At 38.1% G+C, this 23,095-nt stretch overlaps 1 protein-coding gene across 1 annotated transcript in view; it reads left to right on the forward strand.

Annotated features, from left to right (window-relative positions):
• PTH2R (parathyroid hormone 2 receptor) overlaps positions 1 to 23,095 on the forward strand; it is a 91,039-nt gene that overhangs the window by 13,094 nt on the left and 54,850 nt on the right. The window contains exons 2-4 of the mRNA XM_012926579.2: positions 5,143 to 5,245; positions 15,137 to 15,247; positions 15,363 to 15,484. Of these exons, the coding sequence (XP_012782033.2) occupies positions 5,143 to 5,245; positions 15,137 to 15,247; positions 15,363 to 15,484 (336 nt within the window). The remainder of the gene's footprint in view (positions 1 to 5,142; positions 5,246 to 15,136; positions 15,248 to 15,362; positions 15,485 to 23,095) is intronic.

The following is a 23,095-nucleotide window of genomic DNA, read 5'->3' on the forward strand; positions in this document are numbered from 1 at the left end:
TACAGTACACAAAATGGCTCCCGAAGTGGCACTAGTGGGGTTTGGGCTATGAAATCTACCCTGTTCCTGCAATGCCATTTGGGATCTGCTACTCCGTCTCTGCTCATTGTCAGATCAAGCAAATCAATGGGAAGGACAGTTCTTTGCCTTGGTTCCCATCCTGATCTCTTGGTGAACTCCCCACCTGGTCATCAGTTGAGCTGCTATCACCGATTGCCAACAGCTGACTTCCTCTGGAGTATCTGGTCACTGTAACACTACTCTGTTGCTTCTGCTGATTCCCAGTGTCTGTGGGTCCCCAGGACCCCTCTGTTATCAGTCCGTCCTCTCCTATTTCCTGAAATCTCTCCTCTCTGCATCACCCTGGCTAATTATTCTCCATCGGTTTAAACCTGTCTTCACCCTATACCATCCAGTCTTTTTCAACCTTATTATTGTTAACAAATCTATAGAAGACATGTGCTTAGTATTTTTTTAGAAACTAAATGATCAACTTTGTGAAATTATGGTTGTTTAAAAATATAGTTGCAAAAGTTTTGATAGCTACCTTTAAGAATTGGAAGTGAATTCATTCTTTAGATTTATTTATTTTTATTTGAAAGGCAGATCTAAAGAGAAGAAGAAGAAGAAGAAGAAGAAAGAGAGAGACAGACAGAGAGAGAGAGAGAGAGAAGAGAGAGAGAGAGAGAGAGAGAGAGAGAGAGAGAGAGATCTTTCATTTGCTGATTCATTCCCTAAATGGCCATAATGGCCAGAGCTGGGCCTATCTGAAACTAGAAGCCTGGAAGCTTCTTTTTGGTCTCCCACATTGAAGCAGGGTCCCAAGAACTTGGTCCATCTTCTGCTGCTTTTCCAGGTGCATTAGTAGGGAGCTAGATCCTAACTGAAACAGCCAGGACACAAATTGGTTCCCATGTGGGATGCTGGCTGCACAGGCAGAATCTTAGGATAGTATGCCACCATGTTGGCCCTGACTACTTCTCTTGACTGAGAGCTGCTGACTCAAATAGAATATGATAGGACTAACCCAGACAGGTTTTTGTGGTAATTTCCAGTCTCCACTTTTGTTTATAAATTCTGATTTGCTGTATCTGGTGTGCAGCCTAAGAATCTACATTTTATGCAGTCATGACTGAATACTTGTGAGTAATACATCACATTTAAAATGTATTCAATTGAACTTAAACTTTTCCTATTGGGGAGTCATTGTAGTATAGTGAGTTAATCTGCTAGTTCCACATGGGTGCGAGTTTGAGTTCTAGCTGCTGTTGCACTTCTGATTCATCTCCTTGTCAATGTGCTTAAAATAGCAACAAATGACCCAAGTGCTTGGATTCCTGAACCCACATGGGACACCTGGGTGAATCTCCTGGCTCTTGGCTGTCTAGTGTAGCCATTTGGGAAGTCTCTCTCTCTCTCCTTTTCAAATAAATAGATACATACAGAAATAATGTTTGAAAAAAGTTCCAATTGAAAATTTTCCTTCTCATTATGAATATTAAAACCAAATCTAGGTGGTTTGACTCAGCAAGTATTTGTTATATGTCAAAACATGTAGTGAAAGATGTCCCAAAGAAAGAAGCACCAACGTGATGATGAGGTCTTATTAAATGCTTTCATACATCTCTGTATAACAGTGTTTTCTGAAATTGTTTTGAAAAGTTCTATGATTTTCAGAGTACGATTGTGTATAAAGAACAGGTCCAATTACTGAGGCAGTGTGATTTTTTAGTTGCCTTTCCTGATATTTTTTTAATATGAAATTGCTCATGAGAATATTTTTATTTGAAGAAAATATACTACATGAACTATCTGAAAATAAAAACTCTTACTATACTATGAAGCACCTTATTTTTTCTATAAAATATTAGCCAACAATGGCATGAATGATAGATCCATTGGTGCATATCTTAATATTGTTGAGTCTTAGCATTTAGGTATAAAGACAATAGACTCTAAAGTATTGTTTATCTCATAGATGAATAAACCAGAGCTCAAAGTTATTGACTGGTTTTTATTTGTATTTTTCTTAATAGCTATGGAGCCAGAGTATTTTTTCATATGAATATTAGCCATTTTAATTTGTTCTTTAGAAAAATACCTGCTCATTTCCTTTCATCTATTTCTTCACAGGGTTGTGTGTTTTGCTGTTGTTGAGTTTCTGAAGTTCTTTATGAATCCTGAATATTAGTCTCTTATCTGTTTTGTAGTGTGCAAAGCTTTTCTTCCATTCTGTTGGTTGCTTCTTTGCTTTATTGATTGTTTCCTTTGCTGTACGGAACTTCTTAGTTTGATATAGTCCCTTTGTTTATTTTGGTTTTGAATGCCTGTGATTTTGGACTTTTCTAGGGAGTCTGTGCCAATACTTATATCTTATGGAATGCTTCCTCTATTTTCTTCTACAGTTTGACTGTTTCTGGGTGCAGATTTAGAGTTAATTTTTTATTTTTTTATTTTTTTTGAAATTGAAAAACAAACTGGACATTTTATTTTATTTTATTTTATTTATTTTTTTTTTAAATAAAGCAAACATTTATTAAACTATAATAAAAACATTCAATCAAATTACAAAACCTGAGCAAGAAAAACAAATGGCACATGCTTAACTGTAGTAAATAAAATTTACATTCCCAAAATATTATACAGTAATTAGAAAACACCAGCCAAAGTAATATTAGGATACTTTTACGTGCAATCTCAACAAATTTGAACAGAAGCAAATTTTAACAAAGGTAAATTTTACAGTGAAACATAGCAGTAGATTAAGGATCTTAACATGTTTATTTTACTGCTATTTGACACTATGATACAAAAATAAGAGGATTTACATGACATTTTTAATAAATATCTCATGGGCAGAGATGATGCTTACTAATTGTACAAAATGGATTGATGAGATTAGCCAGTTAAATCTTTTCACCAGTAAGGCACTCAACAGATTTAGAGTTAATTTTTTAAATGAAGTAACAGATGAGGGTCTTTTTTCTTACTTCTGCAGGCTGATATCCAATTGTCTCAACAGTATTTGTTGAGAAGCCCAACTTTTTCCATTGGTTGTTTTCAGTTCTGTTGGATTGGTTGACTGTACATGTGTGGGCTCCCTTCTAGGATTTCTATTCTGGCCCATTGATCTTCTTATTTGCTTATGTAATGTCGCTGTCCCGCAGCGATGGACTTGGTGCATGGAGCCGATAATAACACCTGGACCCTGACTGATGGTCAAAAGCCGTAGTTTATTAGTGGCATCAAACTTTATACACTAAGGGCCATACAGGATTAGGGTAGAGATACTTAGTTCATCAACAAAACCATCAACTGTTTCTATGCCTTTGTTTGGAAGTCCTTTTCTCTTGTATATTACTTTCCACTCAACTGTTCTTATACAAATGATATCTCATCAGGTATACAAAAGGTAGCCATTTGGTTATTCTCCTCCAAATATCCAAACAACTGTAATCCTGTGCTCACTGACCTTCTACAGTCACAATGTCCTCCTACAATGTAACAGACTGTTTTGATTATCAGTGTCTTGAGGTCTCAGTTGTGATTCCTCAAGCTTTATTTTTATTGTCCAGGATAGCATTGACTATTCGTGAACCTCTTGTTTCCAGATGAATTTTGGCATTTTGATGAGGTTGGTCCTGCCAATCCAGAAACATGGTAAATTTCTTCATCTTTTGATGTTTGCTATTTCGTGTTTTAATGTTTTATAATTTTCATCAGAGGCCTTCCATATCTTTTGTTAGGTTTATTCCAAGGTACTTATGCTATTTTAAAAGAAATTGTGATTATTTCTCAGCCATGGAGTTATTTGTGTATTCTAGTACATTCAATTTGTGTTCATTAATTTTGTATCCTCCTACCCTGCCAAATTAAAGTGAAGATAAGTTGCAGTATGCATCTCTATTCCCAAATAAAAGGAGAACTCCCAATGAAGCTGTTAAATATACCTTGTCAATATGATACTAGGTTTTCCATCATTGACAGTATATACAATGCCATGACACACTTAGTTATTAGAATATTGGACTTGTGACTGTTGTTGAAGAACTATACTCTTGTAATAACATAGGAGAAATTGGTGTGTAGTTGATAAAATGGGGAGGGAAGGAGGAAGTGAAGGTGAAGGGGGTATCCCCCCAAAACTATCATTGAATAATAATAATAGTCATAATAATAAAACAAAAAAGAGAAATAGAATACATGGACCACCAAAAACAGTTTAAGGGCTCCTTTAAAAGTTTGAAAAAAGTAAAGAAGAAAGAGAAGGGAGGGTGGCAAGTATCATTATGATCTTAAAACAGTTTATCTAAAATACATGAAATTTGTTTCCTTTATATTTTAAGTTTTAAAATATAAAAATTTTAAAAAGTAAGAAGATATTGAGTGGTTCCTCCTCTCTCCCCACATTTCATTGGTAGTTTTATGGAAGACTTAAATGTAGTGTTTTAATTCATTTCTCTATGTGCTTTGGCTGTTTTAAAGAATTAACAAAATATTGGTCTCTATAACATTCCAGGGTTTTTTTTCAAAGTTTTTTTTTTTTTAAGATTTTATTATTATTGGAAAGCCGGATATACAGAGAGGAGGAGAGACAGAGAGGAAGATCTTCCATCCGATGGTTCACTCCTCAAGTGAGCCGCAACGGGCCGTTGCTGCGCCAATCCGAAGCCGGGAACCAGGAACCTCTTCCAGGTCTCCCACGCGGGTGCAGGGTCCCAAATACTTGGGCCGTTCTTGAGTGCTTTCCCAGGCCACAAGCAGGGAGCTGGATGGGAAGTGGAGCTGCTGGGATTAGAACCGTCGCCAAAATGGGATCCCGGGGCGTTCAAGGCGAGGACTTTAGCCGTTAGGCCACGCCGCTGGGCCCTCAAAGTTTTTTTTAAAGTAACTACATTAAACATTTCCACACATTTCTAGCATGGATCTTTGTTTTTTTTTTTTCACACTGATCTGGTACATGAATGATTTCTTTAAGATCTTTTACATGGATGGAAATGGAATTTTGATTCTAATGAAGGACTACTCCAAATAACCTAGCATCAAAGTTTATTTTAAAAGATTAGGAGATGAACTAATGAAGGCTTATGTCATGACTTATACTTGATGCTGAACCTGCTTGTGGTTTGCTCATTTGTACAGCTGGATTCCTCTGGCACTGTTACGATCGAGGAGCAGATTGTGCTTATGATGAAAGCCAAAGTACAGTGTGAACGCAACATCACAGCACAGCTCCAGGAAGGAGGTAACGGTGGGAAAGGGAATTTTTCTGTTCTCCTGTGTTCCTCATCATAATGCAGATTTATCTCCCTATTTGTTGTTACAGAAGTGCTTGTCTGTCAGCCCATGTTTCCTTGGAGAGGGATGTTTCACAGAATAGCACTCTTTCCATCTCTTTTTCAGCTTTTTATGTTTTGTTTATTAATATAAGCAGAACAGATTAATGTGTGTTTTTTAAAATTTTTTTATTCATTAATTTTTTTTTTTATTATGTGACACAGTTACATAGGTATTGGGATTCTTCCCACCCCTCCCCAAACCCTCCCCCCATGGCGGATTCCTCCACCTTGTTGCATAACCACAGTTTAAGTTCAGTTGAGATTCATTCATTGCAAGCATATACCAAGCATAGATTCCAGCATCTTATAGTCCAGTCAAGTTCAACGGCTACTTAGGGAGACCCTCTCTGGTCTGAAGACAGAGCCAGCAGAGTATCAAATTATAATTCTAAGAGGATGATTTTATTTGTTTATCTCCAGCATTCCTTCCTTTTTCTTTTCTTATTGTTCTACTTTTTTTTTGATAGCCTACTTTCAATTTACGTTGTAATCACAGTCTTAAAGCTCATCTAAATAAAGCATTTGACAAAAAGAAAAACAGAAAGACCAATTTTCAACAAGGAAGTGGACAAGGGCTACACACACAATAATCAAATCAGAACATGCTTTTTCATCTCCTTCCCTCCTTGGTTTTCGCTCCCCATGGAAGCAGTGACTTGGAAGTGAGTTTGGGAACATCAGCTAAACCTAGGCATATCAGCCTCATCCTTGGGCCACGCTTTGGGATCCGTCTGCCTGCAGAGAGCATGCATGTTGGTTAACACTGTACCACGCAGTGTCCTCGGAAGAAGGGGCCCTGCCTTTATTGGCAGCAGCTTTAGGTTGTAAGTCCAATTCAGAGCAGTGCTAAGTCAGTCCATTTATACACATCCAAGTAATATTTATTTGTTAATAAATAACTCAAGAAACTTATTTGTTAATTAAATCATGATTTTATTCCCTTGTCTGAAACTTTATCAGTTTTCAATTATTTCCAAAGGAAAAGAGTTAATATCTGTTTGAATTTCTCCAAATTCTCAATTAACTAAAGACAGCATTATTTTAAAATTTTTATTCCTGAGATAAAATACGCAGTTTGATATGTTTCATATCGGACTCTAGATATGAAATGCATTGTGATTGATTTATCAGATTGGTTATAATCAGAGAATGTGGCTTGCATGCTACTGAGTTTTTTAGTTACCAAGAATGGCTTGCATTGTATCAAAGTTGATAAATGTTTATTAGGTCTTTAAAGGAATGTATGACAGTGTTTGGTTTTTATGGTATCTGATTGGGCTTATTAGCTGTGGGGTCCATATGCATTGTACTCATAGTGATTCTTTCAATGTGCTTTAACTATCCTATCTTCAGCTATAAATATCTTAAAGCATTTTAACATGGTGATATTTTAGTTTCTCATTGAAGCATTTATTTTTTTATGTTTTTTGAAAAAAGTTATTAGGTTTATAAAAGTTTAGTAATGTCATATTTTTTGTGAATTATGGCTTTCACCAATATGAAACATACTTCTTTATTGATAGATGCTCTTGCTTTAAACATTAAGAATGTCTGATATAAAATTATCACATTGACAATAACATTTAATAAACAACACATTTTTTCTCTTCCATTTGGTATTTGCTTTGCATGATTCTCTTTCTTTTTATTAAAAACTTATTTATTTTTTTTTACATGAAAGGCAGATCTGACAGAGATAAGGAGAGACAGAGAGAAAGATCTTCCTTCTTCTGGTTCACTCCCCAAGGGAATGACTGGAAGGAGTTGACCTGATCTGTAGCCAGGATCCTGGTGGTTGCAAGGCAACCTAGGCTATCGTGCTACGCCCATGTTTCTCCTTTAAAATGCTCAAATTATGAACTTACAACTTTTTATGAGGGACTTATTTTTGTAATAATATGGGGGAGATTAGTGTGGGGGGAAAGGGGACTTAGGGAGGAGAGAAAGGGAAATCCCAGAGCCAATGGAACGGTATCATAAAAGACTAAAAAATAAAAATAAAAGAATAAGTAAAGAATGTTCTAATTATGGTGAATGCACACAACAATAAATTTAGTATTCCATCAATTTTTAGTGCATTGTTCAATACTTTCAAAAGTATTTGTATTGTTGTGCAATTACTCCCCAGAAAATTTTTATCTTGCAAAATTAAAACCCTATAGTGAGTGAAAAAGAACACCTAATATTTCCTCATCCTTTTGAAGAAACCTTCCTGTATACTTGTGTTTTGGGGGCATATTTTATAAATAGGACACATATGAGCCTCTTTCTAATTAATGCTAATCTTGTTAACTGAAGAGGAGAGCCCAGTTACATTGTTGTGATTATTGGCATGCACACGATAAATTTAGTTCTACAGTCTTGTCTGGGTTTCTAGTTTTACCAGATTCTCTCACTTATTCCCCTACTTCCTTTATCCCAACTGTTTTAAAAAAGATTTATTTATTTTTACTGGAAAGGCAGATTTACAGAGAGAAGTACACTTAGATAGCAGAATGTTGGACTTAATGACTGTTGCTGAAGAATTATACTATTGTAATAATATGGTGGAAAATAGTGGGGAAAACGTGACTGCGAGGGTGGAAGGGGGAATCCCTGTGCCCATGGAACTGTATGGTGAAAGATTAAAAAAAATCTCTAAATAATTAAACAATTAAATAGAAGAAATTTTGAGCTGGAAGATTTTCTTGGTGATTATCTGGTCTAACCCCTTCAATGTCCTTTTAACAGTTCAGTCAATGTTCTCAGGCACCTACAAAGTTTTGTTTTGTAGTAAACACTGACAAACAGTAAGATTCCAGTCTTGGCCTGTGTGGTTGAAGGGTTTGGAAGGGAACATGATATCTTTCAGGATGCTGTGCAATTTTAGCAACAGAGATCTGCAAACCAAGGCAATCTTGATAGCATTTTGATTAATCAGGGAAAGATCAGGAAAGGCTTCCTGGAAGGCTAATTATTTCATCTTCAAATCAAAGGCGAATTAGATGTGGAAACTGCAAGACTGTTGCTGTAGAGGGAATAGGATGGGCAGTGGTAAGTGTGAATGTGTCATCATCCTGTGAATGGCATGTCAAAGAATAAATCAGTGAAATATAAGCTCATCTGAGTCATGAGTCATGAATCATGAAATATGTAGATGGAGAAATACCTAAAGAAATGAAACACTTGAGATCCTTCCCCATACAAACTGAATTAAAGTTAGTTGAGTTTTGATCTACCTTTCAATGAAAATGTCTGGTAATATATAAATTCGATTCACTTTTAAATTGTAAAAACCAGCATGACCGTTTGAATTCACTAGCTAATTCAATAAATTTCATTTTAAAATTGAAAGATACATATCACAGTATTTAGGAGTGAGGTGTTGTCTACAGTTTAGTTTAAAATGATAGCAAATTATAAGTTAGAGGAAATAAAAGTTATAAAACATTACTAATTGTCAATTCTAAGTTGTGGGGGTATAGTGCTTTGTGTTATTTCTGAAAAATAATTATAATATATATAACATAAAAATTTCCCTGGTGTTTAGGAAAGAAAGGAAAATATAAAGGAAGATACTTAGTTATAAAACTTGTCTAACATTTAAAAAACCCAAAATATTATTGGCCATAACTTCCCTTAAAAATATGGTTGTATATCCCTATGAGTATCTTAGGGGTTAAATTCTGTAACTTTCATATTATTCTTTGTAAATAAGTGATTTAGAGAGCTACATCTAGCAATTACTTTGTTCTAGCATACGCAAAGAACTACAGGATTACTGTTAATGGCATTAATTTATTAAAGAGAGATTGGTGAATCATTAGGCAATTAATTAGTTTCTTGCTAAATAGTGAAGTATTTACTGACATGGCAGTCAAAGAGAAGATGCTAATTAATATCTCTGTATTTTAAGTGTGAAATCATGGCTTTCCCAACCTTTTCAACCTTTTGTTCATATTGTCATTCTCTTTGTGAAAGAGCCACCAGAGAACCAGTAAGATCCACACAAATATAATTTGAGCGTGCAGTGTTTTTCTGGTTTGAGGTTCATGTCTGCATGTGTATGTGTAAGGGATGATTTTTGTAGAGAGTTAGAAAAGGTCCTGTTTAGAGCATGAGAAAAAAAATCTTTCCTGTAACAGTTTTTTTTAAGAGATTATTTCTTAGTTAAAAGACAGAATGAGAGAAAGAGGGGGAAGAGGGAGAAACACAAAAATAAACAAAGGGAGAGAGAGATTTTGCATTCACCCTCTATATGGTAGCAAAAACCAAACCAAACCAAAACAAACAAACAAAGACAGAACAAAGCCAGGAGCTCAGAACTCTGTCTGAGTCTTCCTCATGGATTGGCAGGAATTCAAGTATTCATTCCATATTCTGCTATTTTCCCAGTTACATTATCAGTTCATATTCTGCTGTTATTCCAGGAGCTGAAACAAGAGCATACTGTTGGAACTTGAACACTCCAAAATAAGAAAATGGCATTGCAATTTGCAGCTTATGCCACTGTACCACAGTGCCAGTTCAACTCTGTCAAAGTCTTAAAACTGAATAATTATAGAATAAACTGTTTGCTGGATTCTCATCTATTATGGAGACTTCATTACATCATGTGACCAACTATTGCAGGAAATAGCACAGAACATTGCAGCATGTATTTTAGTGGGGTTACAGTTATATGTTCAGGTCCAGTTTATGCAGATGGCACAGTATTTCCTGTGTGCATGTGCAGTGTTGGTTTGTCCAATCCAGATGTGCAAAGGCATATGACTTATTAATGACAAAGTAAATGGATAGGAAATTGTATGGATTGCTTTCAAGACATGGACCTTTGTGTAGGCCAAGTTCTTGGGAGACACCAATTATTGCCCTCTGTATAAACAAGAAGGAAAAGAAACAAATGAACAGGAATAGAGGACAGTGAGGTAGGGGAGGCTGTGCACCTTCAGCAGGAGCCGCTGTGGTAAGTCCCTGTGTTGTCTCAGATACGCAAAGTGCGGAGCGTAGTGAGGCTGCTTCTCAGAACACATTCTTGTGTGTAAGACCAGTACGTGAGGGTAGACATTTTCTTGATTAAGTGTCCCACCAATCCACAGAGAAAATCAAATAGTTATTTCCTTGTGATATTATGGACACTAAGAGGTTAATTTCAGGTTTATGGCGAATTCTTTTCCACAGAGATCAATGTTTGTGTGGGGTTCTGTTATGCGGAGTATTCAAAGCCCAACAAAACACTTCAAGTCTTACATACTGCCTAGAAAAACACCCTAGATTATGTTTAGTGTCATCAGTCACTAAGAAATTTGAGAGTTACAAAGGATAGTACTTGTGGTGGCAGAATGCTGGCTCTTTTTTTTTTTTAAGATTTATTTATTTTTATTGTAAAGTCAGATGTACAGAGAGAAGGAGAGATAGAGAGAAAGATCGTCTGTTCGATGATTAACTCCCCAAGTGACCACAATGGCCGGTACTGTGCCAATCTGAAGCCAGGAGCCAGGAGCTCTTCTGGGTCTCCCACACGGGTGCAGGAACCCAAGGCTTTGGGCCATCCTCGACTGACTGCTTTCCCAGGGCACAAGCAGGGAGCTGGATGGGAAGTGGGGCTGCTGGGATTAGAACCGGTGCCCATATGGGATCCCGGCACATTCAAGCCGAGCATTTTAGCCACTAGGCCACGCTGCCGGGCCCAGAATGCTGGCAATTCAGAGATGTCTATGCCCTAAAAGCAGGTGTTCTATTTGTGTATGCTGAGACTCCCAAGATATGTTCAATTTTTATGTGTCAATTAAAAAGTTAAAAAAACAATAAAAAGGAGATTTAGCAGATAATATTAAGATTATGGAACTTAAACTGGGGAGTTGTTCTGGGTAGTCTGGAGGGGCCCAGTGTAAGCACTTGCATATTTGAAAGTAGAATTCAAAGGCTCTAACAGTTAGTCAGAGGCTGTGGTCACAAAGGATGGCAAAAGGAGGATTCAAACTGTGAAAAGGACTGCACTTGACTTACCTACTTCAGGGTGGTGGTGGCCATGAATTGAGGAGTGTTAGAAACTTCTAGAAGTTGTGAATGACCTCTTGCTGATGATCAGTAGCCAGAAAGGAAGTGGGAGCCCCAGTTCCACGGCTGCAAGGAACTGACTCTTCCAACAACCTGAATGAGCAAGAAGTGGATTCTCCCCACCAGAGACTCCAAAAAAGGGGAGGAACCCTGCTTAGCCCCTGGTTATGGACCCGAGAGCCTGCAAGTAAACCTGCAGCCAAGACCATCAGACTTCTGAACTACAGAAATGCTGAGAAGATAAATATGAGCTGTTAAGTTTGTGGCATTAAAATCTTTTTTTTCTTGTAGCAATGGAAAACAAATACAGCACTTATTACAAGCATCGGTCTTTGGAGAGTTGGGTAAGACATAGCTGCTAGGCTCTTTTCCTGGAAGAAAATACGTGGCTGATGGAAAGGAGTCTTGAAGAGTGAAGTATTGGCATTGAAAATTGTGTGACGCCCCAGCTGAGTGCTAGTTTTTGTTCCAGGAATGTGGCTAAAATGAGACATAAAGTAGACAGAAAAAAAAAAAAAAACCCATGCTCAAGATTATTCTCACGTCTTGGCTTAACAAAACAATACTTTTAAAACACTTTTTTTTTTTAAAGGCAGAGCTAGAGAGGAGACAGAGAGAGAAAGATCTTTAATCCATTGTTTTACTCCCTAAATGGCTACAATGATCAGAGCTGAGCCGATCCAAAGCCATTATGCAGAAGCTTCTTCCAGGTCTCCTTTTGGTGGTACAGAGTCCCAGGGACTTGGGCCGTCCTCTGCTGCTTCCCAGGCCATAAACATGGGGCTAGAGGGAAAGTGGAGCAGCTGGGACATGAACCAGCAGTCACATGGCATGCTGGTGCTGCAGATGAAGGATTAGCCTATGAGACCCTGGTGCCAGCCCCCAAAACAATTATTCTTGTTTTTAAAAAATTATATGCAAATTAAAAATATTTTATTTTTGATGTCATTTACATAGTTGAAAAGGATGCACGCCCATGAGGACCACTGATTAGGGTGGGGAGGGCCAAGTAATGGGTCAGACAAGTGCTTCCAGTTTTCCTTTTCTTTTCTTTCCTCCGTGTATCTAGGGTGGGAGTGGGGGAAGGAAAGGGAGGGGATTGCTCGTAGCTGCCAAACTACATCAGGTGTTGGGGATGTCCACTTGATGTTATCTTAGAAACCCCAATGTGGAGAAGAATGTTCTGATGGTATTGCTTGAGTGATTTTAATAGTTCTGAGATGCTGTTGATCTCATTGCTTCACAGTTGAGAAAATCCTTCCAGAGTCCTTTGACTGACAGAGTCCACCCCAGTGCATCCACTCACCCAGACCCTTGCTGCCAAAGTTGCCAGGACAGTTGTCTGACTTATTCTACTCTCCATCCTCTTATGTGGCACTTGACATCCTTTGCAGGCCTAATTGGGCAGTCATGTCCCCCTTATGCACCTGGGCAGACTATCCACTGCATGGACATCAGCAGTCGAGGAGGCCCAGTCCCAATACATGCATTCTAAGATAGGACCACAAATCATATGATTTTCCCTGTGGCTGTAGTTTTGACTCTAGTGGTCCAATTGGGGAGCCACTCTCTCCCCTCCAAGAAACCTCGCCAATGGTGACCCTAGATTTAACTTGTATGTGCCAGCCAGTACAGGGTCTGGTTCAGTCCATCAACTACATAAGCCTATGCATGCATTGGTGATTGTATTTGCCTAGTCAGTTCTAGCCTCAGCCCCATGTCCTATGCAAACTGAAGGGTGTTATGGCCAAGCCCAACCCAGTGTGCCACAGAGCTGGCCCTTGCTCACACCAGAGAGAACTATAGCTTAATTGGGGTGACCCCATATAACCCCACCAGACGTGCCTACAGCCCTGGTTTTTGCATGTGCCAGCATATACAACAGATTAGTCTGGTCCATGATGCATCCCCGTTGGGCTCTTGTACACGCCTATGGTGGTGGTTGGTGCTAGCTAATCCAGTTCAGGTCCTTCGTGTTGCCAGGTACATTGGTATGACTCAGAAAGGTCCTCTGGTTTTCCTCTTCCAAACTACCTGGTCTCAGCCTCCTTGTTTACCTGCAAGTACAGGGTTGGTGGAAGTCCCTCAAAAGTCATTCCTTACCTGTGACTTCTCCCACACATACTCATACCCTTTTGCCTGAGCAATCGACAGCTCCCCTGTCTGAAGTGCATGGGTTTCTGAGCCCAGTCTTCCAGTGGAGTAGTCCCTACCCATCTGCCCAGGGCCCGCGTGCAAGTGTGTGCAAGTCACCACAGCCAGTCTCCTTGCTTGCTGTCATCTGTCAGCATGCTGGATTCCCAAAATACTTAATCTTAGAAGATGATACAATTCAGATGAAAATATAGCAGGAAAAAGGATAGGATAGGTAGTGTTTCAGAATGCTATTTTAATGGGAAAAATTTATCAAGAAGTTGATTTGAGTGAACATTGGAAGAAGGAACGGCATAAGCCTTGGTGCTGTCTGGGGGAAAAGGTACTAATCCCAAGCAAGGGCAGGCAGAGTCCTGGATGGGACAAGAACCACGCAGAAGCTAAGATCAACAAGATGGGGAAGGTAGCAGAGTGTGTTGTCTTCACTTTGGCGATCAGTCTTTTGCACGGAGTAAGTTGGGGAAGATTTGGAGCTATGATGCTGAAAATAAAGGAAATGAGGATTTGAACCCTGTTCATAATGCACTAGTTACAGACTGAAGTCTGAGTCCAGTGGTGCAGAGTACACTTAAGTATACAACAGATTGCATAAAATGGGTTTATTAAGTACAGAAAGGCTGTATAGGACAATCGAACCTTAGGAACCATTGCAAGTTGGGTCTGCCAAGGATCAGAATGCTGCCTAGAGTGGATGGAATGTTGACAGCACATGCCCTACCTGCACCATATATGAAGCTTGCCAAATAACAGACACTAGATTATCTGCCTTGGGGAACACTTGACTCACTGGGACAAACTAGCAAAGACACCTATTTCTGGGAGGGAATGGAACAGAGCCTAGGGTGTTCAATCTGGATGTTGCATTTCCAGGACACTCAGGGTTATTCTTGAGAACTGTGTCAAAAGTGGTGCAGAGAATTGGGCTGGTTTCAAGCCATTCAGAGAATTGTCGTATGGGAGCAAGAGCCAAGTGAGGAAGTCCAGCTGGAGACGATTGCAGTAATTCAGGATGATGGATGTGAGATGATGTGAACTTTGTGGCAGTGAAAGTTGTAAGAAGTGGTGGGAATCTGTATTCATCTTTACAAGGGTATAGCTTGTGATAATTATGCTTGAAATATACACAAGACCCAGAGAAGTTATTAAAATTACTGGTGGAAAGAGCTTCATTTTGAGGCTTATCTGTGAAGTGTCATCTGTTACATGATTTTTTAAAAAAACAACAACTGAAAAAGAGCTTGGATAAAAAGAGAACTACAATGAAAATATTGGGACTTTAACTGTAGAAGTTCATTTCCAATGTTTCTTAAATACTATTTGTTATGACCATCATAACTAATATCTTGGCAAAAATAAATTCTTAAAATCTATGCTAATAAAATACTCCTACAAATGGCCTTCGATCAGGCTAGGTAGAAAATTTTGAGACATTTGCATGTTATCTAACTGTTCCATTCTAACTTAACAGATTAACGATTTGCTTTGTATTTTGGCTTAGGTAATGACCTGAAATTTTGCATTTTGAATGCATTTGTAATGCTTCTGGCTGTATTTTTTTTTTTTTTAGTTTATTTGCTTTTTATTCTTTTTTCTTTCCTTGTCAGAAGGTAATTGCTTTCCTGAATGGGATGGACTCATTTGCTGGCCCAGAGGAACAGTGGGGAAAATATTAGCTGTCCCTTGCCCTTCATATATTTTTGACTTCAATCATAAAGGTAATGAATTGTTCTGAAATGATTAATTTGAAACAGAAATGTACTTGGCTTTTTTTGTTGTTGTAATAGATTCCAAAGGAGTTGAGTAATGTAAATATTTTTTATGTCTTTACAGGGGTTGCTTTCCGACACTGTAACCCCAATGGAACATGGGATTTTGTGCATAGCTTAAATAAAACATGGTCTAATTATTCAGACTGCCTTCGCTTTATGCAGTCAGATATCAGCATAGGAAAGGTAATGAAATTTTTGTATTTGTGAGCCCTAACGAAAATGTTTTATGTGATTGTTGGTTATCAATCATTATTGAAAAATGCTTTCATTCTGTGGCACAAAGGTCATTAAAGATAAAAGCAATGTTGGACTCTTTCAAATGTATCTGAAACGTGTTGGTATTTTCTTTAGATGAATTTCTTGGCTGAGATATTTATAAATAGATGTATTATGTTATATTTACATTATTTTATGTTATATTTTCATTATATTGCATTACTTACAAGTATAAAAAATCATAATAGCTAATCTGTAACATGCTCCATGATTTTGTGAATTTAGTGACCCATGAATTGCTGCATCTTGTCTCATTTCATGTTCCTGAAGGCCTGTGCATTTTACATATAAAATGCTTCAAAAATAATCTTTAGCTCATTGGCAGTAGCAAACATTCACTGATACCTATATACTCTATGAAGCCCTTCCTGTGTGCCTTCAGTCCTGATGAATGCAAGGTGGGTGTTTAACCTAGTGCTTAAATCCCTGCGTCTCACATGGAAGGCGTTGCTTGGACACTGGGATCTGCCCCTGAGGAGCCTCCTGCTGTTGCAGACTGCTGGAGGCAGGGTTGATAACTGATGGCTCACTTGGTTGTGTTTTTGCCACCTGCTTGGAGACCAGTTTTGAGTTCCCAACGAGAGAATTTCCATTGGCTCCTTGCTGTAGTAGGCATGTGGGGATGGAAAGGTAGATGAGTGCTCTCTCCTCTCTCTTTTTTGTTTCTCTGTCTGACTCTCTGCCTTTCAAATAACTAAAATATTTTAAAATGACAAATTCAATTTTTCAACGCTTTTAATTGGTCATTAAATTAAATCATGTCTATATTCACGCTAATCTTACAATAACTCATAATCCTGTATCTGAAGAATCTAAACAACTGAAGATGGATAATATACCCAAAATGTATTTGTAAAAAATAATGCAAAAGTTAATTAGGAACAAGGAAAACTTAGAACCAGACAGGAAACGGTCAGCGTGGACTCACACACACCTTACTATAGGACACAAAGATTAGTTACTCCTCACTGAGGTATTGAGGATTTCTATGCACATCCCTCCTAAAATTGTTCTGCACTTGAAAAGTTGACATAAGCCTTATTAGAGTTATAAGCCAGCTAAGACTATCCGAAAATCTGCCAAGTCCAGCAAAATTATGCTTCAACACTATAAACCACTAAATACTAAAACGAAAATACATGAGACAGCTGAATAGTGGTACCCTATTGCCATTTTAAGGTGTATAGAAGCCAATTGTATATAAACTAAAACTGAAATGTCAATGAAGCAGTCACAGGATGTGGTTAAGAACTTGCATTTTTAACATATTTGTCACTCAATACCATGTCAAATAATTCCATAATGTTGTAAATTGTGGTTGATGTTATGTTGTGGCCTTTAATTGATTGGTATAATATTCTGCCAGCCCTGCCTTCAGACCAGAGATGGTCTCCTCAAGAAACCATTGAATTTAACTGGACAATAAGATGCTGGACGCTATGCTTGGTATATGCTTGCAATGAAAGAATCTTGACTGAATTTAAACTATAATACTACAACAATGTGGAGGAATCCACCATGGGGGGGAGGGTACGGGGAGGAGTGGGGTGAATCCCAGAGCCTATGAAACTGCGTCACATGATGCAATGTAATTAATATAAAATAAATAAATTTAAAAAGTTAATTAGGGCCTGGCATGATAGCGTAGTGGTTAAAGTCCTCGCCTTGTATGCCTGGGATCCCATATGGGTGCTGGTTCTAATCCCGGCAGCTCCACTTCCCATCCAGCTCCCTGCCTGTGGCTGGGAAAAAAAAAAGTTAATTCAAATTTTGCAGAATTTTGTTAGTAAGAATAAGTTAATTTTATTTCCTTAGTTGCAAATGGTGTTTTGTGTTATTACAACCCTCAAGCAACAATTTGAGAAGACTGAATCCATGAAGCAAAACCAGAGAGCTTAAGTTTTGATATGGTGTAGAATGAGTGATATTACTTACTTAGAAGACATAAATTTTTAAATATTTTAAATGAGGGTTTCTAAAAGAAAAGAAAAATAAATAAACTAGAATGTTTATTTTAGAATAAAAGTCACATATTCAGAAAAAAAGGAATTTATGCATACGTTTAGGGAAACGAGACTAAGCTATTGTTGATCACTTGTTTTTTCTCTAAATTATCTCTGTATTACTGGCTTGCAAAATGAAATAGTAAGCAAAGAAAGAACTCTAATGACAGATCACAATGTTATAAAGTTCTTTAGAGATTGAGATTTAAAACAGTATTGTATAACAGTTATTGTATAACATTTTCAGATAAACTGTCTCTACTTTTAGATAGTAGTTTATCAATGTATTTTCAAAACATTTGAGGAGGTAGTGTGCTTCTGTCCTAATCTAAGCTGAATAGTGAAAAAAGATTTGGAGTGAGGTAAATGAATGAAAAAAATGTCATTTAACAATTAATTATTGCAATGATTATTTTGAAGAATTTAAATTTTGAATAAATAACATGAGATGAGGTCAAACATGCATTTTTAATAAATAATTAGCAATCTTGAGAGCTTCTTTTGTCATATAGTTAACTGAAAAAAATGAGTTAATAAATTTGCATATAAATTTAGAATGCAGATACTTATAATAATAGAAACTGATGCATAGAAACAGACTGAAAAGAAATACATGAGATGCCAACATTGTTTCCTTTTGGTTACTGAGATGTTAGGAGGTTTTGTTTTCCTCTTCTTATATTTTAAACATTATCCAAGTATTTCCTATGGAAAATTTTAAGTGTTAAAGTTAATAGAAATAATATGTCTTCAACCATACTTAGAAGATTTAACAAGCAGTGAAATCTGCTCCTAGTCAGAATGTATGCAGTCATGATAATAAGTTGTGTAAGAGATAAAGTCTATAATTTATAAAAAATATATGCCTTCAGTCCTGATGAATGCAAGGTGGGCGTGAAATTTCAATGAACTTAATCCCAGAAATGAACAAAGCTTTCCAATGAGAGAAGAAACCCATGCACTTCTCCCTGGGATCCCAGCATTAGGCGAGCAACCAGATCATATAAGGGGATAAAAAGAAAACTGAATGATTAAGTCCTGGCCACGGTGAGGTCCCTGCGGCCTTCTGGGGGTTCATGGAGGCAGCGGAGCAGAGGCTGGGACTTGGTGAGCATGAGGCATTCAGAAGGAAGACAGCGGTTAGCTGAGGGCAAGGGGCAGAGCGAAGGAACAGGGAGGCATTTCTCCGTGAGGCACACAGAGGCCTCGCCAGGGGTGTGACTTCTGCAGCCCACGGCCAGGGAAAGAGAAATCCCCAGAGAGGCACAAGTCTCGGAGTGGAAGGCTGCTGGCTGACAAAGTGACAGGAGGAAAGATCTGTCAGTCACTGAGAGTTTTCCTCTAAGCAGTGGGGCTGGCTGAGAATGGCAGAGCAACACGGTGGCACCATAGCCCTGGAGGTACAAGCTGAAGGGCAAAGTGATGGCCTCCGAAGTTGCCAGCGCTATTGCTTGGCTTGAAACCACACTGGGTTCTTAGTTTGGAAAACTGACACATAGACAGCCCATGTTGGAATGCCTGGATTTGAGTCCTAGATTGACTTCTTTTTAAAAAAAGCATATTATTATTATTATCATTTTATGATACAGTTCCATAAACTCCTGGTATTTCCCATATCCCAGCCCCAATTCCCTCCCCCACCCCCACCTAGTTCCTCTATATCATTACTGCAGTATAGTTTTTCATACACAGTCATATGTCCATCATTGTGGGCATGGACAAGGCAGAGAGTCCAGCATCCTATTGTCAAGATATAGTAAACAGTTTCATTGTAAGTCCATCTTTTTCTGGAAGTAGAAATGCTTACTACATTGTATCCTTACATCTGGATAAGTTAATCTCCATTTCACAGTTACTGTATATCCCCTCAAATGAAAAGTCATAATTACAAATTCAACAATAGAAAGAAAAATAGAAATTTACAATGCCATGAAGTTAAATAACATGTTACTAGATATGACAGTCTCCATTACACAGCTACTATACATCCCCTTAATTGAAAAGTCACAAAACAAAATCAACATCAAGTAGAAAAAAATTAATAACACCATGAAGTTAAATAACATGCTACTAAATGACCAACGTGTAGCTGAAGAAATGAAAATCAAGAACCTTCTTGCAGAAAATGATACTACTGTATGATCTATGAGTCATTGAAGAATTTAATAAGAAGAAAGTGTTTTGAAGAGATGAAACTAACAGAAAACATCAAAACCCATGCAATATAGTTTCCACTGATTTTTGTTGGTGAAATGTGTCTCTTCTAGACAACAAATAGATGGGTTTTGTTTTTTAATCAGGTCTACTAATCCTTGACGTTTGATTGAGCTTAAGCCATTTACATTCAGAGTTTAATATGTATGGGTGGTACTTTGGTCCTGCCATTTTAGGAATGGGTTGTTCATTGGTTTAGTCTTCTGTTGTCATTTTAGTGGGATGTTCGTCACATTTGCCTTTGGCTTTGGTGGGTGCTATTCCTCTTCTCTGTCGAGGGAACATCTTTAAGTATCATTTGTAGGGCAGGTTAGGAAGAGGCAAATTCTTTTTTTTTTTTAAAGATTTATTTATTTTTATTACAAAGTCAGATATACAGAGAGAAAGATCTTCCATCTGATGATTCACTCTCCCAAGTGAGCGCAACGGCCAGTGCTGTGACAATCCGATGCCGGGAACCTGGAAACTCTTCCAGGTCTCCCACGTGGGTGCAGGGTCCCAAAGCTTTGGGCCGTCCTCGACTGCTTTTCCCAGGCCACAAGCAGGGAGCTGGATGGGAAGTGGAGCTGCTGGGATTAGAACCAGCTCCCATATGGGATCCCGGGGCATTCAAGGCGAGGACCTTAGACACTAGGCCATGCCGCTGGGCCCGAGGCAAATTCTTTTAACTTTTCTTGACTGTGGATGAATTTTATGTCATTTTCAAAGACAAAAGAAAGCTTTACTGGATATGTTATCCTAGGCCAACGATTTTTTTTCTTTTAGAATCTGGAGTATGTTACTCCATTCTCTTCTTGCCTGTAGAGTTTCCTGTGAGAGATCTCCTGTGAGTTTGATTGGCATTCCTTTATATGTCAACTGATTTTTTTTTTCACATACACATTTAAGGATCTTTTCCTTGTGCTCGATTGAAGAGAGCTTGATGATCATGTGTCATGGTGAAGATCGCATTTGGTCATCCCTCCTGGATGTTTTTTTCCAATTCTTTCTCTAGATTAGGGAAATTTTCTCTTATTATTTCATTGAATATATTTGTAAAACCAGTTTCTCTTTCTGCTCCTTCTGAGACTCCCATAATTCTTATATTTGGCCTTTTAATAGTGCCTTTCAATTCTTGAATACTTTTTTGGCCTGATCCAGCTCTGCTTCCAGCTTTTTGTTTGTTTCCCCCTGATGACAGGAAATATCTGCCAATTCTGAGATTCTTTCTTCTGCTTGCTTCATTCTATTTTGGAGACTCTCCACTGTACTTTCAATTTGCTCTACTGTGTTCTTACTTTCTGATATATCAGCCTTGATTTGCTTTATTGCTTCCTTAATTTCTTGTGTAGCATATTCCTTAAATTCTTTGAACTCTTGTAGTGCTTCTCATTGTTGATCAGAAGCTTTATAATGAGTGTTTTGAATTCTGTGTCTCCCATTTTCTCTATGTCTTCCTCAGTTAACTCTGAGGTTGGCATAGGGTTTGCTCCTTTGCAGGGGAATCTTCAGTAATATTCATTTTTGCCTTTGTATCTTCTTTTGCTCTTGATCATTGTACTTCTAGTTATCTGATTCTTCTCCTTGCGGCAGGTTTCTAAGCTGTGTCACCCATTGGTCTACAGTTCAATTTTACTTATTGCTGTTGGTGCACAGCTCTTTGCTTGCAGCCAATTGTGCCTCTCCCTCCAGCAACTTCCAGGTCTGGATTCTTAGATTTTCACCATGGTCTCCATGGCCCCAGCTCCTGGCTCAGCAGTCTCCACCTCCTGTGCTATTGTGCTGAAATTGCACTGTTGTCTGTACAACCTTTCTCCCACTTCCGGTTGGAACAGGTCCCAGGATTAGAGAGACACCAGGTGTCCTATATAGCTAGGTTGTTGTTGGTGCTGATCTTGCTGGAACCTGTTGGATGTTAGGTCTGGGTGCCACACAGACCTATTTTGACCCACACGATGCCACAGTAGTCATTATTTTCCTGTGGGACCAGTGCAACCCACGGAACTGAGTTCCTGTGAGCTCAGCACATGTGCAGTTCACTGTTGTCCCCTGCAGTGCTAAAGCTATTGCCACGCTGTGCAAAATGGTGCCTGATGTACCACTATTAGAGTTCTTGATCTGCTGGCCATCAAGTCTGAGGACTACCCAGATGTTCCTTAAAAGCAGGGATATCCTGATTTAAGCTGAAAAGTCCAGTCACAAACAATTTCACTTGAGCATCTTGTAAATGAGGGAATGCAGATTTAAGAAGATTAGCCACATATTCCTGAATAAACATCTGGTTGTTAACTGGGTTTCCGGGATTTAGTGGTGTACTTATTTTTCCTTCTTCAACCAAATTAAACATATATGCAAGAATTGATGCATGCATTGTTAAACCAACAGTATGAGAGGTGTCCGTCACAACAGAGAAGATATGTTGAAGTATGTCACAAAAGTAAGTTTGATAGAAACTCTGAGCCGCCGCTTCTTCTTGTGCACCATTTTGTAAAAGTGTAAAAAGGATTTGTAACCCTGTATCTGCGACATTCTTCATAGTATGTTTGAAAGCCCAAATAATGGAATCCAAAACAAGCTTAAACTGTGCAGGTGGAATAGCCAGGAATGCTGGGAAACAATGAGAATTGACAGCCTGAAGTAGTAAGAAAAAGTTTGTTCTATGTTCAGGATATTCCTCAAAGTCATTATTTATCATATTCAATGTGCATTCAAAAACAGCATCAAATATTTGAGGTATTTCAGCTGTTATATGTCCCCCTAACTTGTTGACAATAATAGCCATTGTACTAAGTACTTCTGGTTCTCTAGCAGCTGGGACATTCCTTTGATAATCAATCAGAACTGCATCCAACAAAGGAGGGACAAAATTTTCAGCTACCGTTTGTGGATCATTAGACCAGCTTACCTAACCAGATATCAATTCAAAGTTTCTCTTTTTACTGTTCGCATACTTCTAATCAATGGTTGCTTTGTAACCATTTCACCATTAGCCTGAATTGCTGCAGAAATATTTTCACTGAGGCACTTGTATACATTAAGCATATCTAAGTAAATTCTCCCAAGCTGTCTTTTAATAGAAAAAAAGAATGGTGAAAATTCATCAATCCATTTCCATATTATCATAATCCTAACCCCAGAGATTATTAGGAGCAGAATACAAAGATGCAATAAAATGGAATTCTGGAAAAAAAGACTCATAAAACAGGATGGAGGGAAAAATAAACCAGATAAGTAAAAAATAGGATGATAAATTTAAAAGTGAGAAGATGGACATTGCCTTAATATGTCACTGTAATATTACAAGTAAATGGCCTGGGAGCAG

This window comes from Ochotona princeps, chromosome 5, assembly GCF_030435755.1.
Source record: "Ochotona princeps isolate mOchPri1 chromosome 5, mOchPri1.hap1, whole genome shotgun sequence".
In the NCBI taxonomy this organism is placed as follows: domain Eukaryota; kingdom Metazoa; phylum Chordata; class Mammalia; order Lagomorpha; family Ochotonidae; genus Ochotona; species Ochotona princeps.